The 15,449-nt window shown below is 42.7% G+C and overlaps 1 protein-coding gene across 2 annotated transcripts in view; it reads left to right on the plus strand.

Moving 5' to 3' along the window:
- The first annotated feature begins 11,584 nt into the window (after positions 1-11,584).
- XRCC5 (X-ray repair cross complementing 5) overlaps positions 11,585-15,449 on the plus strand; it is a 50,258-nt gene continuing 46,393 nt past the window's right edge. For both annotated transcript variants that reach the window (XR_006018168.1, XM_042040998.1), the window contains exons 1-3: positions 11,585-11,683; positions 14,011-14,124; positions 14,662-14,845. Coding sequence is in view for 1 of the 2 variants with exons in the window: in XM_042040998.1 (XP_041896932.1) it covers positions 11,666-11,683; positions 14,011-14,124; positions 14,662-14,845 (316 nt within the window). In the remaining variant the exon portion in view is untranslated. The remainder of the gene's footprint in view (positions 11,684-14,010; positions 14,125-14,661; positions 14,846-15,449) is intronic.

Consider the following 15,449-nt stretch of genomic DNA (forward strand, 5'->3'; position numbering starts at 1 on the left):
CAGGAGTGTTGCTCTCATGCTTCTGTTTGACTTTGTGTTAAAATCTGTGCTGTGGGATGGACACAGTCATTCTATGCTGATAATTATATTTGAAGATCCACTTTAAAGTGTGTCTGAAGGGGGTCTAAGTTCTACCCCTTGTTAATCAGTGTGTATCCAGAATTGTCATGTATCTCTGGGTCCTGGGTTCTTTGTTTTTACTTCATAACTCACAAATGAATTTTGTGATTGGTTTAATTTCACTGGTTGGGTGTCTGTTTAGCTTTAGTCACAAGGATCTATAGGAGGGGACACACTTCCATACCAAAACAAGAAGTACTTTTAACTCCACAAACATGGTTTTCGTGTCTGTGACTTGGAGCTGCTATTTACAGCTGTGCTGGGAAGACTTCTTACAGCCCCTGGGTACTTCAGGCATGTCTCTGATAAGTCAAAGGAGAATCCACCACTACAATTCTTCAAGGTGTCTAAGTATTAAATGACACCTTTGGTTCTCTCCCACACAGTCTTACTACAGTCCTACCCTCTTGCTGGCACAGGGAAAACACTTGAGATCTTCTTACTTCTAAGAAGGAGAGATGGATCTTTGGAAAACCCAAATGAAATTCCTGAGGCCTAGCACAGCTTCAGTGTAACAGCTCTTTGAGCCAAAAAGCTACCTGCAGGTGATTCCCTCAAACTGGAAGTGCAACAGCTGGAAATAGCAGGAAGGTGCTTTTGGTTTGATGCCTACTGCAAACACAGCCAAGGGAACAGAATTCCCTGTGTGGCAGATGTATGTTGAGGACTTGCGGCCTCCAGTGAAGAACATAGTGAAGGACACTCAGCTCCCTGGTGTGACAGGGTGAGATGGAGGTAGTGCACCCAGGGAATTAGCTCACTAGCCTTTGCAGTTCTCACTTCTGAGGTGCAAGGTAATCATTTTATAAGATAATGGTTAACAGTGTGAGAGACTCCTATTGAAGACCTTTGCACCAGGGAAAACACACCTGTATGACTGAACCATGTATCTCGCCAGGGGGAGAGAAGCTAATTCTGCCTACTGACTTAGAGAAGGTGCTAATTCTGCCTACTGACTTACCCACCCCATTCAGTTTCTTTGAGGACTGAAACAATCACAGCATGAGTGTGCTTTTATCCACAGTAAATCCCTCGAATTCACCCTTCTAATCCCTCCGGCCAGTGCTTTCAATCCTAAGGCCAGGATCCTGCAATTCCTTGCTAAGATTATCAGCAGAGGTTGCACCATGGATCCTTGTAACCACCCGCCATGAGTACCTTTTCGAAGCTGCAACCACTAGTTAAGAAAAGCCATTCCAATGTGCTCTTGCACACTGAAGCATGCAATTACAGTAGCATTACAGAGAGAAAGAAAATAAGGATGCACAGCCCACAGTTCTGCACTGTGATGGACACAATTTTACTCAAAATTTATGCAACCCCTTTTTGTCCCAGGCAGTGAATTATCTGTGGGATCAGTGCCCTTCCTGCTTCTTTCCAAACACTTGGTAGTGTGAGGCAGTTGCATTAATGTGTTTTCATTCCTAGATTAGATGCACATTTATTCCCTGAACAGAAAAGGGAACTCACAAAAAAAGAGAGAGAGAGTTTCAATCAAATTCAGGAGGCTAATCCACTTGGAAACACAACTTTTCAATTAATTTGGTGAATTAGAAGGGACATTGTGTTTGCTTAACTACTAAAGCATGATTTCTCTTCCAGCAGGCAGCCATGTAATAATGAGAGAGGGGTAGTGGTTCTGTGTTCGGTCCAGGTAAATTACCAGAGAGTTCAAAAAGCCCCCTAAGCATCCTTTCACATAACAGGTGAAGTGCGATTGCATGCAAACAAGCAGTTCAGAGAAACAAGGCTTGAGGGTCTCTCATGTATCCCCATTGGTCACCCAGTTCCATTAACTTTCAGTTCTCCTAATTTCATGTCATTACACGGTAGCTGGAGTCTGTCAGAATGCATTAAAATACAGAGAATGCCTGAGTCAGGCCAACAATGCATTTTTTTCCCTGTGTTAAAAAAATGCCCTCGCTTGAGTGTGCTAAAACATAAAACCTTACTCCCAGACTACAGCAGCTAAAATACATTTTGGTTTGTATCCATTGAAATTAGGTATGCCATGGGTGAACTTGACCTGGAGCCCCTAAGATACACATCTTACACATGATCTCCTTGTCTTAGGGCTCCTTTTCTCAGCCATTTCTTCCAGGTGGAAACTTAGCTTCACAAGATAAAAAAAGTGTAACTACTGATTTTGATAGTATGTTCTGCCTGCAAATAGGATAAATCCCCCACCTCCCAGGGAACATGTTCCCCCAGAGCTTGGTTTATCACAAGTTCCCCCATCAGTAATGTGCATTAAGACCAATATATTTGAAGGTGCCTTTGACTATCTTCATATATACACCAAATCCTTTCTGATCCAACAGTGATAAGGTAAGAGAATCAATAATTTCTACTACAAAATACCAGAAAACCAGTTCATTAGGATATAACACAAATATAGCTTATTAATCTAGCCTGATTATCTGAATAACTTGCAGCTGTGATCCAAACACCCCAAATATCATATATAAACTGAATGGCTTTTACAGTGTCAGTGCTGGGCATGAATCCAACAGCTCCTGGGGTAGTCAGCCTAAGGAAAGCATGCTTTTTATTCAGTCTTTCTTTCTAAAAGACATTACTTGTCCTGAAGTATGGAAGTGTCAGTTTCTAATGATGTACTTAAATGTATCTGTAGTGAGATGCCTGTATAATTACAGGCAATTACTAGAATATCCTTCCATCATAATGGAGATTTTCCTTAACACTTTAGCCATGTAAAAGTGGCATGCAGAATTAATAAACACAAGCATTTTTAACCTTCATTAATTTATTCAAATGAGCTCCTCTGTGACTTAAGAAAGAAGCAGAAATAATTCCTAGTATCTGCGTGTAGTAAAGAAAAAAAGTGAAATATTTAATATAATGAGCAGTATCATCCCAGGGCACACATAGTGTCATTGCAAATACGTGTTGGTAGAGCTGCCTTCAGTGACTCACAGTGATTATAGCACTGGCTCCTCTCTAATGCAATTAAACACTGCTGGAGTGACGGACTCTAATAACGAAACAGGCTCCAAGGAAAAAGTTTCACGTCATGGTGGTGACTTCAGCCAGCCCCATGATTACAGCAGGATTGCTCTGAGGCTCCAATTCCACCCTAAAACCAAGTCTCTTTTGATGGCTAAATTTGCCATTTATTTCAATAGAAAGTTATAAAAATTTTAATGTCTGTCTTGAATGTCTAGTACAGAAAAACTGCAGAAATCATTGTCTTCTTGATGACTCCCTTCCAAGGAGTTTCTGCATAAAATAACTGACAGGGAAAACTTGAAATTATTCTTCCCCTGCCTCTACATCTGACACTGTTGCATATCTGCTAGTGTAATGGGTTAGCATCAATTTACACAAATAGAAACCAAACCTAATCCCTTCTTTCCTCTCAAATATAAGCTCCCTCCTTCACATTTGTGTTTTTTCCCCCAAAGCTGTACAAACTGGAAACTCACAAGAATGAAAAGATTTAAATCATGACGTCCCATCCTCCATGCTGCAATGCTCCATTTTGAAAGTGCAATTAAAGCCAGTATTTTTCAAAAAATCTGAAATTTCATTCTTTCAGTCTGGTTTCAGTGTGCTTCCAGGTGCAGACAAACATAAAAATTTAAGATGGGATCCTCTCAGCTCAGAAAGAGCCTTGTTTGGCAGCTGAAGACTCATCCCTTCCCACCGTTGAGTGGATAAGGAACAGAATCCTGTGCTGTGAGGATTAAATTAGATTATTAGCCAGCGCGTGTGTGTGTGTGCATGCGAACGTGCACAATGCTGGTGGGGCACGATGAAACTAAAGGGGAGGATACTAAAGGCTTATCCTTGTGCATCTGCAAAGCAAATCCTTCACGCAGTGAGTTATCCCAGCTAGCTTGTCCTGAACAATCCACTGCATGAAAGCGCTTTCCAGAGCCCCCGCAAACACAGCTGGATTGCTAATGGCTGCCAGCAAAGACACTGCACAGGCAGCGGTGTGGTAACTGCTGCGAAACAAAGGGCACGTGGAGAACAAGATGGATGAGATTCTCCTTCTGCAGTAACGCCATCTGAAACAGCAGCAATCACTTGGTACTTACCACTTCTTCTTAAAACACTGGCTTTAACTTTTTTCCAAACGCTATTTGATACTCTTTTGCTGGGCTGTTGCTTTCCCCAAAGCAAATATACCTGACGTGATCTCTCTGGTCTTCTCCAGGAACCCAGGTGCGCTGGAGTTCAGTTGAGCCCAACTATTTCTATTTGTTTGAAAGAAAATCAGACCCTACACGGCAGATCGTCCTATAAAATGTAATAAACAAAAAATTTGTTGTAACAGATTTAACAACTAATCCAGAAAACTCTGCCAGAGTTGTTTCCAGTGCAGAAATTTGTCTGGGGCTTTTCAGTTACTTAGCAGTGGGAAATATTTCGCCTCTCGTGATACCAGGCTGAGCGGCCCTTGCATCACTGCCTGCAGAAATCCTTTGGCTAATCCACGGATTTAGAACTCGTGAAGCAATCCCAGACAAAAACACAGATTTTAGATGTAGGGAAAAAAAATTTAAATCTACCTCCCCAAAAAGTAAAATGTAAGAGCACATGTTTTTTGGTGCTGTTATTGCCTGTTTTCTGCCAGAGCCACGCGCAGAAATTCCTCTGCAGTTCGGCAGTGCTTGCCGGGTGACGCTCCCTACTCCTGCGGGCTGCAGAGCTGCCTCTGCCTGGTGACTGGGATCACGTTGCCCTCCAGTGGCTGAACTGAAAAACGGGAATAAAAGGCCACTGCGGTATTTTTTTCTTTTCTGCTTTAAAAATGCATGTAGAGAGGTCTACACACCATGAAATTGCAATGGAAATGCTAAGAAGTTATGTCATGCTAATTTTTAATATATGAATAAGTTATGTCATGCTAATTTTTAATATATGAATATAAAATTAATTCTTCCTTCTCTCCCTGTTCCTTGTAGGTATGCAATCTGGAACAATCCTCATCCACAGGAGTTCATGCTACTCTTTTTCTGGCTTGCCAGGCTTATATAGTGGGGCATTGGAGAATATTTAATGAGAAGCAAATACAGCATTTAGCTTGTCCTTATATTTGAAAGTGTAGTCAAACCCCATTTGCACAGGTTTTGCAAAGCAATCTCTCAAAAATACATGCCACTGTAACACGTAAGTTCTTCTCAAAAATACCTCTGGGGTTTTTTTTTTCCAATAGCATGTGACATAAATGCTGATAAACTAATATGTGGCAACAAAGGCACAATATTTTAAAAGATACAAAAGCCTAAGAAAGCTCAGTGCCCTTCTGAGATGCCTTACAGCTGATTTCTTTTTGAACATTTAGCATAATGAGGCATTTTCTGTTTTGAAAGTGAAGCTCCATTCAAAAACAGCTGTGAGTGCTCAACACTTACACACATCTGAAGATCTGACTTATCTCAAACTGAGCACTAAGAAAATGTGATTCACACAACCAGTGCTTACTGGTGAGAGACTTGGTTCAAGTGATATGTAAATCAGATTACAAGCAACCTGTTGAACAAAACCACAGTTTAATTCTTAAAACACCATTTAGTTATCCTAATCATAAGAATTTGCTCTTTCACTCTCTTTCTCCCAATTTTTGTAACAAATGAGGCAAGAGTCTCATTACTCCTTTAGTGCACAGCCCTAACCTTATCCCAATATGTATTGAAATAGACTATGATACTGCAGGACAAAAAGTACCGGGTCCTGTTGTTGAACCTGTATCACAGCATAGAGAAATACTCAGTTAAGGTTGCAAAAGAAACTTTAATGTCAGAAATTCCTGTTATTTTGGAGCTGAACTTCTGTAACTTTAAGGTTCTCTTTCCTTCTTACAGGAGAACATATTAAATAAATAAAGAAAATGAAATTACATTATATAGACTCCTCCTGACAGTTACATGAGATTCAGCTGGGATGAAACCTTTGGACCCACAGCATAAGCTTCTGCCTTTTGAGCTAATTAAATAATTGACAGCTGTGGAAGACTTATCAATTTACAAAGGTCATCTGCAATCAGGCAGCAGCACAATTAACATCAGCAGCAAGACCTGATTAGAGATAAAACAGGAAATGTCAGAGTGTGCGTAAACAGTGGAGATGTTTTTAAACCAGCTGAGCCAGGTGAATTCTATCCAAAGCAAATATAAAACTGTCCAAAGCAAGCTTTAATGATTTTCCTTGAAAATCATGTGTGTGATTACAAATATAGCCTCTGCTTTGAAAAGGGATGAGAGAGGGCAAAGATGTCAGGGAGTTATAGACTCTGTGTTCCATATAGTGGAAAGCAGTATAGCAAATAATTAAATCTTTAATAAGAGCTCAGGAGATAATAAGTAAAAGGAAAACCAGGGTGGGGGTTTAAGGACAAATGTTGTTAAATCATCTTCCCACCTTCTTTACTTTCTTTTTATTCTTTAGTAAGGCTTTGATGCTGTTTTAAATGACATTCTTCTGTGCAGGCTGGGAAGTGTTGTGTATTTTGGTATATAACAAAATAGCTGCAAAAGCAGGTAGAGTGATATATCTAGAGCTGTGTCTAGTGATTATTCCCAGGACTGGCCACCTTGGGCCTTTCATGACCTGACTGAAGACAAAATGGTGCTTATGAAATCTGGAAATGTCACCAAAATGAGGGGGATGGCAAGCACCATGGCTGAGAAGATTAGAGCTAAAAAAAAATTATCATTGCGATTTCATAAATGGATGGAAGGAGGAAAGAAACCAGGATTCAACTTGTTAGACAAATGTGCCATTCAGTTAATTGGGAATAGCAAACAGTAGGTGGAAGAACAACTGGATGGGCAGCAATTCTTCAGGACAGTACATGCAGGCTATAGAAGAGTGTGATTCTCAAATGTGACTCCATGATTGTGTGGAAAAGGTGAAAAACACATGGAGGAAAGGGGCTGTAAACATAGTTGGCCTGTGATTTCATGCTTTCCCTTTCTGTGGCACTTGATAAGGCCTCTGCTGGTGTATGATAGCCAGTGAAAGGGGAGTTTTTTCTGCCTGAGAAATGTGTAATCACTGCATAATCTGGAGAAGGGAAAGGGACGGGAAAGAGGAAGCTGTAAATTCAGCAGCTGGGGTGGGGGACAGTGAGGAGGAAAATCAACAGTGACACTCTTGTAGAAGAGGAACTGCAAACATGGATCCTCTGTCTCTCATCTCCATGCAGAAAGATTTGAGGAGCTATTTCTCCTCTGCAGTGGTATGGGATAAGAGTTCTGAGTGTTCTGCTTTGAAGTAGTTTATCAGATGTGATCTGCCCATTTGCCACTATTCAGGAGCCCCTGAGCTGGAACGTGCCTGGCAGGACACACCCCAAGTCAATATACTCTCCTTACTCGTTACCTCTCCTTCCTGTGTTTTTTCTTTTGTGTTTTAAGGCAAGGTTGGATGGTGTGGTATAATCATTCCTATTTTACTTTCTAATTTTCCTACTGCAGTAATTTCTTTGTTTCCTAAGAAGTTCATTTCTTTGCATTGTATGAACTAAACTGAATATGGACAGAGCAGATAGACCAACAGATGAAAACCGTTAAATCCCCCAAAGGATTTTTTAAAAGTTATTTTTCAGTTTATTAAAGGCACAGTTTTGTAATGTGCCAAGTATTTATGAATCACAGACAGAGAACAAGCCCTGTGGACTTAGAGCTGCACCTCAAAGCTAAAGACCATTTTTGCTTTAGAGAGTGGATCTTTAAGATCTTTTTCCTGCAGGTGTATTCCACAGAAGCAACTAAAAAAAAAGACTGTGAGTTAAGCTTGCATCCCTTGGGAGGGGCCATCAGAAATCACTAAACAGACATAATAAATACTAGTGTTAGTCTGCACCACAGTTTTGGCATGTGCTTCCAAGCAGGTGTTTGGAAAGACCTCTTGGGAGAAGACAACTGTGCACCTCACAAAGCCCAGCGTGGGAGGATGCTAACAGATGTGCTTCCAAGCTCTGCTTTGTTTTGGGTGCCAATTTCCCATCTACTTTGTCTTCCAGCTTGCTGCCAAGCTTGTAATGGTGGAAATACAAAGCTGATTGGTGTCACAGTGTGTTTGCCCTGCTTTGTTCATCTTTAGAAAATTCAGTTCATAATTCCTCAGTTTGCAGTTAGCTCCCACTTTTATGTATCAACCCAGGTAAAGAATAGGTAATGATTGCAAAGTTAATTCTGTTTTTCTGTAGGAAGTTCTGCTTCATGTATCCATTTCAATAAAACGATTGGGCTAGATCTCAGATGGCTACGGTATCCATCTTTCCACCAGGCATTTATCCAAAGTTTTACCCTGTGGGTGAAGAGGGAGAAAGGCCAAGTCATCTTGCTACTTTTATATTGAAGCCATTTACATTTTCTCAAAGATGCCATAAGCAGCTGGGTCTCAGCTGTAACTCTCTGGGTAATACATTCCTTCCTGTAAAAAAACAGGGAAGCCATTTTCCTTGCTGCCTTGTAAAAGCATTGAATGAAGTTAAGCACAAGGCAGACCATTCATTTCTACTTCCCAAGAGTGTGCTTATTTAATCCAGGCTTGGCTTTTGGGGGGAATTAACCAAAAAAGGAATGAGCAGAGCAATGAGTGAGAACATCACCGACACTGAGGTGGGACTCACTTTGGTGTGAATGAGATTACAGTTGATCACCCTGGATCCTGAGTCCTCTGAGATGTCACATATTTATTATTTATACCCAGAGACCGACATTCTGTAAAATAGAAATGGACAATTAATCACAGGCAGTTTTTTCCAAGCTTTTACAAGCGAAGATCATCAAATCTTCATCCAGGCTAACAAGGCCCCAGTGCCCCCAGATGGAGTTGATTAGTTAGATCTGATGATTGCCTATAAAGGAGCTCTGTTCAGACTTGCAAAGGAAAAAGGAAATGTGGATTAAGGAACGTGTTCCAGGAATGATAAGCCAGTTTTCCTTTGAAAGGTGGAAACACCTCTGAGGAAATCTGGCAGCATGAAGGTGCAAAGTGGAAATGTTTGGGTTTATTGTTTGTGTATTTTGCCAGAGAGCTAAAAGCCCCCATTTATGTCAGACTGAGAGCTGAAGGATAGGAATATCACAGATGGAGTTTCATGGTTATAGGTGTCTTTAGTTTTACTCAGACTTTGTAAGGAAATAGGGTGGGTAGTGCCTGGGCTGGGCATACAAACCTCCTGTAATCAGAGGTTCCCAGTCCCGGCCCAAATTTGGTTTTCCTGAGTAGTGTTTGCAATTACAGCTCTAGCTGCAAGAGCTTGGACCAAAGCCTGGGATTCAGCTTTCATGTAAAATCTAGGATTTAGAGAGAAGGGGTTTATGTCAATAAAACTGCTCTGTTCCAGCAGTCAGGGCTGGGGTTTTACTTTCCAACCCCAGCATAAAAATAAAATGTTCATTGATCATGATGCCTTGCAAAATGCTTTTCTGCTGGTGAGTGAAAAGCTATTGCTGATGAAATTGATGAGTTCTTGTCTCTCTGTTCTCTCATGTGTGTGCACATCTCCTGTCTTGTGCCTAGAACTCAAGCTATGTTGGAAATCAGCTGGAGTGGAGTTTGCCTGGTCATAAGCCCAAGGGGGGGCTTTTGGACTAAGATAACATCAGGAATAATAATAATAGTAGTAAGCAGCCTGATTTCCTTGGCTGATTAATCTGAAATCTCCTTAGAGACATTCAGGAAGACAATGCAAGATTTTCTCTGGCAGTAGCTGACTGGGGTTTTTTGTCTACCGGTTTCCCCTAAAATGTTTGTCACATTGCCAAGCTGCTCTGTTCCTTTGATATGCAAAGTGCTGTGAAGAGAGAATCCCTCAATTATCAGTATTCCCAAAGCATGGCAATGTAGTAAGGAGGGAAAGGGGATTTTTGTCTTCAGACATCACTCAGTATAAAAAGGAAACACTTGTGTTTTTAGGGTCGTCTTCTGGTACGAGATTTTTCAAGTGTTTGTGTGAGATTTACTCTTTTGTAGCTATACTAGTATCGTCCCTTCGAGCTCTGTTTAGAGAATAATTATACATAATATGTGGGTTTTGAGATATACCTAGAAGTGAAAGAACACTGGTAATGATATTTTCAAAGGATACAGGGAAGGAAGTGCAGAACAAGAAGTACTCAGTACATGTGATAAAATACCATTCTCAAAAATCTCTGGTTATTTAATATCCAATGGGCACTAAGATATACCTGATATAGCATCTATTTAACCTGGACTTTTTAAAATCAGCAGGTTCCAGTTTTATCAAACGGCCTAGATGTAGTGTGGTTCAGAAATTCTCTCTGTTGTTAATGGTGGGAGAAAGCTAGTGTTGTGCCAGTGTTTAATAAAACAATCCTGATCCACTGGCGATTCATGGGCAGAATGCAACTTACCAGATGCTTCAGACAGCCCAAATCCCTGTCCTAGTGGTGAAGGGGAATGGCTGCTCCCCAGCAAGCTGTATCCTGTGGGATTCTGGGGTGCCAGGAAAAGGAGGCTGGAGAGCCCTAGGGACAGGCCCTCTGGGGTGGTGCAGTGGGTTTGGGTGGGATAATTTTCTTCACAGCAGTTGGTATGGGGCTGTGTTTTGGGTTTGTGCTGAACACACAGCTGATAATATAGAGGTATTTTTGTTATTGCTGAGCAGGGCTTACAGAGCCAAGGCCTTTTCTGCTTTTGGTATGGCCATGTTGGCAAGAGAGTTGGGGGTGACACAGCCAGGACAGGTGACCCCAGCTGACCAAAGGGATATTCCAGACCATATAACATCACAGTATATAAAGTGGAGAGAAGGAGGAAGGGGGGGTATTTGGAGTGGTGGAGTTTGTCTTCCCAAGTCACCATTACACGTGATGCGGCCCTGCTCGCCAGGAGATGCAGAACACCTGCCTGCCCTGGGGAAGCAGCGAATGAATGCCTTGGTTTGCTTTGCTTGTGTGCATGGCTCTTGCTTTTCTTATTAAACTGTTTTTATCTAAACCCACGAGTTTTCCAGTTTTTCCCCTTCTGATTGTCTCTGCAATCCCGCTGGTGGGGGATAAGTTGAGCAGCTGTGTGGGGCTGGGCTGATGGCCGGGGTTACATCATGATGGGTGAGGGATGGGGGAACCAGGAGGTGCTCTAGGACAGGGCAGAAGAGCCTCTGACACTTGCCCTGCCACCGCCTCTCCTCAGGGACCCCAGTCCACTCACCCCAGGCTTGTCCTTGGCTACTCTCTGCTTGCACTATGGCCAAAATGACAGCCACGCCTGCGAGATGCGGCACTTTGACGTGGGGGGAGACCTGAGGAGAAAGATGCGGGGGCCACCCGACATCTCCCTTGCCTCTCCATAGCCCGGCCGTAGCCAGCGCGGCTTCCCCCCGCCGCCCGTCCCGAAGCGGCCCCGGCCCAAGCGCGGGGCCCGGCCCGGGGCAGAGCCGGCAGCGGCCCCGCCCGCGCCCCGCCCGCCGCTAGGCGGCGCTGCCCCCGCCGCGGAACGCGAGGCGCCGCCGCCGTGTTCCCGGAGGGACGCGGGGCGGGAGGGGCGCGGTGCCGGACGGAGCGCTGAGCGCGGCGCACCGCGTCCCGGCACGAGCGCGATGGCGCCCAGCGGCAAGGTGAGGGCGGGGGGTGCGGGGGTCCCGCCGCCTCCGGGCACCCACATGCATCCATCCCTGACACCGGGTAGCTCCTCCCCGTGCTGGCCGGCGGGCCGCTGGCGGTACAAAGCTGCCTAGCTCAAAGGGAATCAGTGTTCCTGCTTTGGAGCACAGTGCAGCTCCCGCAGCAGTAATTGCCGTTGCTCTTGCTAAAATAATGGTAGAACTGTTTTTGCTCTGTTGAAAATGCAGTTTGTATGTGTGGTGCGTTTAAGGAATCTTGTTGGTGAAAGCTGTGTTAGGTCTCTTGTGGTACAGGGCAGTTTGGTATCTGTTAGACACAGCTTTATCTGTGCTGCTGTAGCCATCTCTCCCTTTGCTTTATTACAGCTACTTCAGCACCGAGAGGTCAGCGATAAAGGCAGGCTTGTTCCATATCGCCCTTATCAGTACTTGAGCAGAGCAGGTTGGTTTAGCTCAGTGTGACAGTGCTGTCCTGCGGTCACACGTGCGGAGCATCGGGGAAGTGTCCCTTGGGACCCTGCACCTGCCAGCAGCAGCACTGGGTGAGATGCCCAGAGGTTAGGAACAGATGGAGAGATACAGAGAGGAAGGTTACCAAAAGAGGGACCTGCCCTCTTCCTGAAGGAGGATTCCACGTACCTGAACGGGCACCGAGCTTGGGTTTGCTGCCTTCCAGAGGAGCGTGTTGGCACCTGACACTCGATCGTGTGTTTTGTAAGGAAAACAGCAGCTCTTTGCTCCTGCACTTCTTTGGCTTCTCTAGTGTCATTCTCTATTGTCACCTGTGAAGAGAGCTTTACTTCTTTTGGACAACAGGATGGATTTGGCTGCCAGCCATTGTGTGGTTTGAGGCAGGACAGCACCAAGCTGAGGAGGGTCTGCAGTTGCTGATGCTGGTAGAGTAATTCCTCAGGCTGGAGGTGGGCGCTGACAAGGCTCTTGAGAGAGCACTGTAACTGCCTCTGTTCTTCTCTAAGCTTCTGCAGACCTAGCTCACTGAGGCATTCATTCCCAGCTCCCAGGCAAGCTACTGGTGAAGGCAGAGTGAGGAATAGAGTGCTGAGACTGAGTATAACCTGCCAGACAACTTGTGAAGCTCTGCTGCTAAGCCTTTTTTCTTTTCTTCTCTCTTCCTCTCCTTGGAGGATGCAGGGGATTAAACCAGTGCTTGTTAAAATGACAGGGGAGGTGCACAATGTATTCTGGGAAAAGAAGGAGGATAAAAAAATAGCTTGAGAGCTGCTAATGCAGAGCGTTAGACTGCTAACTTGGGCAAGTTTTCCTTAACTTGGTTTTAAGACTTGTGTATTTGGGTGACAAAAAGGGTCAGGTTCTTTCAGCAGGTCTTTGGAAAGGTACTTGGAGTTGCTTGAAAGGCCTTATGCAGAGCTTAGACCAACACCTTTTCTCTCTGTTCATCCATTTTGCTTTGCAGAAGCAGACTCTGCATCTTGTGTCACTTGACAGATTTATGATTTATTGCCCACATCCTTTTGGCAGCTTCATTTCTTCTGGAATTGGATATATTTTTTATTTTAGAACAAGTCAGCTGGCTCCAACCTTCCTGTGTTCGGGCAAACAATAATTTTTTCAGCCAGTGTAATTTAATCTACTGGCAGCCCATCAAGCAAGGTTTTTGTTGTATATTTAGGGAACTTCGGTTTAATCCATGAGAATAAATTTGAGCTGGCCTTGGACATGCAGGGTATCATTTTGCTGAATTGCTCTTGCAACTACATTCATCTGTATGATGAATCAGGATAAGGGGAGTCTGTGAAAAACTTTAGAGGAACTTAGAATCAAATGAGAAATTGCAAGAAACAATTTTATTTAATTCTAGCTTATAAATGGATTTATGGGCAGACTTGGGCATTGTTTCATATAGATCAGTTAAAGAGGTGATCAGAAATGCAAAAACATGGACTAACTTGAGGGATTTAAGCCCCTAAATTGAAACTGGAATTCATCCTTGCAACTGTCAACTAAAATATCTGTTTAATTTCCTAGTGCAGAAAAGCCCTTAGATCCCTAATACATTCAGGGGGTTGTGTAGAAATTGCATGCCCTTTACAGATTATTGTGTAACAGAGGATTTTTTTTTGTATTTTCCGCTGAAATGTCTGCAACATGGTACAGGATTAAATTATTTTCTTTTCAGTGCAATTCTACCAGTTCTGTCTCCCACCATTATCTCTTATTAACAGTACTGTAAAAGAAACCAGTTGTAATGTAGTTTGATTTTTTGGTTTTGTGTGTACCCTTTTAACCTTTTAAGTAATTATACTTATATTTTTTTTTTTATTCTTACTTATTCTTTCCAGGTGGCAATAGTGCTGTGCCTGGATGTGGGCTTTACAATGAGCAGCTCTTCTCCTGGTGAAGAGTCTTCACTTGACCAAGCCAAGAAGATTATGACAAAATTTGTGCAGCGACAGGTGTGTGTGACTTCACAGGTGTTAAAAAGGGAGAGGAAACAATAACATATGTGAAATATTTTCCTCATTTACTAATAATTGAAATAACTGAGGAATGAGTGAGAATTGGTCTCTGTTTATGTGGGAGTGACAGTGTTCCTTGTTTCAGCTGTATTTTTTGTGCATGAGATGTCATAGTTGGGTTGGTCACCCTTTTTCTTCAGGGCAGTAGAAACTTTTAGGGAAAAGTTTCTTTCTCTAAGATATTTCAACACTTAATAATTGCCACACAGAAGACTCATTTCGAGGACTGAATCAGCCAATTTTATTTGTTTTGTCCCAGATAGCCTCTTGTCAATTTGTGAGTTTAATTATATCTAACTTTGTGAACATGCTGTAAGATTACATTTTGAGAGGATAGCACTGAATAAGTAAAAAACCAGTAAATCCATTGTAATTAATGTTTCAAAATGAGTTCAGCTTGCTGTAATCTGCCTAACATAGTTATGTATGAATCTACCTGTGTTTTTATACCTGTTGTGTTCTCTGTATCTGCAGGTTTTTGCTGAGAGTAAAGATGAAGTTGCTGTAGTTTTGTTTGGCACTAATGGCACTAGAAATGACCTTGCCAGTGAGGATCAATACCAAAACATTACTGTACATAGGTCACTAAAGATGCCAGATTTTGATCTGCTGGAAGACATTCAAGATGTGATTAAAGCAGGCTCTGAACAGGCAGACTGTATCCTTTTGCTGCAGAGCACTTCTTGAACTGATTCAGCTATGTAGGAGACAGGAAGTCAGTGTTGTGAAATTGGGCTCAGCCTCCCAAGTTTTAACTGCTGTTAGAGTTGAGCTAATTTGTGGTTGTAAGTTTGTCTGAAAGCTAATTTAGCTGCTTTTTGACATTCTTTTAGGCTAACAGAAATAGCCTTGGCCTTAAGGAATCATTGCTTTTATGAAGTGTTCTGTTAGTGAAAGAGAACAAAGATAATAATATAATTTTAGGCCTCAAATAAGGCATGTATTTTTAAAAATAGCATTACAGAACTTGGTTTATGCTTTTTAACAAAATGGAAATATTGTTTATTAAATAAGTCAGCAGAAGTACCAGAAACCAGACTGTCGTGGTTTAAGCCCAGCTGGCAACAGCCTCACACAGCTACTTGCTCACTCCCCCACCAGCTGGAAGGGGAGAGACCTGAAAGGGCAAAAGGGAGAAAACTCGTGGGTTGAGATAAAGACAGATTAATAGGGAAGTTAAAAGCTGTGCACACAAGCAATGCAAAACAAGGAATTATTCACTGCTTCCCATGGACAGACAGGTGTTCAGCCATCTCCAGGAA

This window comes from Corvus kubaryi, unplaced genomic scaffold (assembly GCF_017639235.1).
Source record: "Corvus kubaryi isolate FWS band 111438036 unplaced genomic scaffold, C.kubaryi_AGA036_p1.0 37396, whole genome shotgun sequence".
Taxonomy (NCBI): Eukaryota; Metazoa; Chordata; class Aves; order Passeriformes; family Corvidae; genus Corvus; species Corvus kubaryi.